This window comes from Ranitomeya variabilis, chromosome 3, assembly GCF_051348905.1.
Source record: "Ranitomeya variabilis isolate aRanVar5 chromosome 3, aRanVar5.hap1, whole genome shotgun sequence".
Classification (NCBI taxonomy): Eukaryota; Metazoa; Chordata; class Amphibia; order Anura; family Dendrobatidae; genus Ranitomeya; species Ranitomeya variabilis.
The window spans coordinates 773,110,318-773,112,322 of NC_135234.1; the positions used below are offsets into that span (position 1 = coordinate 773,110,318).

The window sequence follows — 2,005 nt, forward strand, 5'->3', positions numbered from 1 at the left end:
GGAAACTTCTCTCTCTCTCCACGCAGTCCAGGCTCAACTCCTCCCCTCAAGCTAGGGCAGTTCAACTTCACAGCCTAAAGCAGGGGGAAAAGCAGAACATTCCATCTCACACCAGACAAGGGGGTGCAGTCTCTTAAAGTGACAGCGTGTTCCTTACTGTGCATAACAGCACCACCCTCTTACAGTATCATAACATAGTAACATAGTTATTAAGGTTGAAGGAAGACTTTAAGTCCATCTAGTTCAACCCATAGCCTAACCTAACATGCCCTAACATATTGATCCATAGGAAGGCAAAAAAAAACCATGTGGCAAAGAGTAAGCTCCACACTGGGGAAAAAAATTCCTTCCCGACTCCACGTGTAAAACCCTCTCCCACTGCTGGTCACACCCACTGGCAGAGTAGCTAAGGGGGACCAGGTGGGACATTTTGTGGTAAGATGCCCAGGTGCTGAGTCCTAAGAAAGCAGTAAAAGCACACATGGCTATGATGAATGAAACGTTCTTTCCTGGAGACTGTCATTCCTACATAGTACAAAAGGTACAAAACTCAGACCACCAGGGAAATTTTTCATTTCAAAATAACATTCTCAATTATGTATTAACACATGGATGATATTTCATATTTTGCTATATTTTATATTTGTAGTGCTGTTTTGGAAGTTCTCGGAAACTAAAATGGTCAATCAAAGCAATGTCGGAGAGTTTGTCCTCCTTGGTTTTCCTGGTATCTCTGAAAAATTTCATATCATCGTTTCCTTGAGCTTCTTTGTGATATACAACATTGCTTTGTTCTCCAATGGTATAGTTCTTGGTTTAATCATTCTTCAAGAACACCTCCACCAACCTATGTATATCATTATTGGAAACCTGTCTCTCTCCGACCTTATGTTTGACACATTAACTTTACCAAAAATCATTGCCAAGTATTGGTTTAATGATGGTTCCTTGTCCTTCGTAGCTTGTTTTATTCAGATGTTTTTTGTCCATAATTTGGGTTCTCTAGACTCATTTATTATCATGCTCATGGCTGTTGACCGCTTCATCGCCATTTGTAGACCTCTACATTACTCTTCCATCATCTCTAACAAAATGGTTTCAATGTTCTGCCTTATTTTTTGGTCGATCGCTTCCTTGATTGGTCTCTGGATTGCCATCATGGGAGCCCAACTGCCATACTGTGGACCAAATAGAATTAAGAACTGCTTTTGTGCCCTTACACCTGTATCAGTTTTATCTTGCGTAGACTCCATCAAAGTCAGACGTACTGTCTTTACCATTGCTCTAGTTGTCCATCTTCTTCCATTATCCTTCATTATATTCTCCTATATATTCATTATATGGAAAATCCGCCTTATGGCCCATACCCAAAATTGGCAAAAATTCTTTTACACATGCACCACTCACTGGCTTGTTATTTTTTTATATTTTGTGCCCAGGTTGGTAGTTTATACCTACAATCAATCTCAGCTCATATCCAATGCAGATGTCAATGTCCTACTTATTTGCGTTTATACATTTGTGCCACATTTTGCAAGTCCCATCATTTACTGTCTCAGAACAGAAGAAATAAGAAATACCATGAAAAATTTCTTTCGGAAGCTTGTGTCTCATTCAGTGTAATTGGTGGAGAATTAGGACCCTATAGACATTAGATCTCTCCCAACAGAGGTGGCTGGATGATTCCAATCAGCCCATTGTAAATTCATGGATGCTGAGGCAAACCGATCGTTCATTTGTATGTGAGAATCGGGAGAAATAGTTGTCGGCCAAACGAGTATTCAGTGATTTGCTGTCTAAAGTGACCACTAGAGTTGAGCATATGTTTTGAAATTTTATTTGGGCAGGTGTTCAACTCATGGGAGAAATTCAATTCCCATTGAATCATATTAATGAAAATTGAATTGGTCAGGAAGTTTTGAAAAAGATCTTATACTCACTGCTCCTGGATCCTTTCTATGCATGTCCAACCACTGCCGGTGTTCATATCGGTTCTTAAATCTTT

General features: G+C 39.7%; 1 protein-coding gene across 1 annotated transcript; it reads left to right on the top strand.

Annotated features, from left to right (window-relative positions):
- Positions 1 to 678: 678 nt before the first annotated feature.
- LOC143817841 (olfactory receptor 6B1-like) lies at positions 679 to 1,623 on the top strand. Its single transcript, XM_077299305.1, has one exon. The coding sequence runs from the start codon at positions 679 to 681 to the stop codon at positions 1,621 to 1,623; it is 945 nt and encodes a 314-aa protein (XP_077155420.1).
- Positions 1,624 to 2,005: the final 382 nt, after the last annotated feature.

Bases quoted from the DNA above. Each gene is read 5' to 3' on its own strand.
- LOC143817841 (XM_077299305.1), top strand. From the start codon at position 679: ATGGTCAATCAAAGCAATGTCGGAGAGTTTGTCCTCCTTGGTTTTCCT.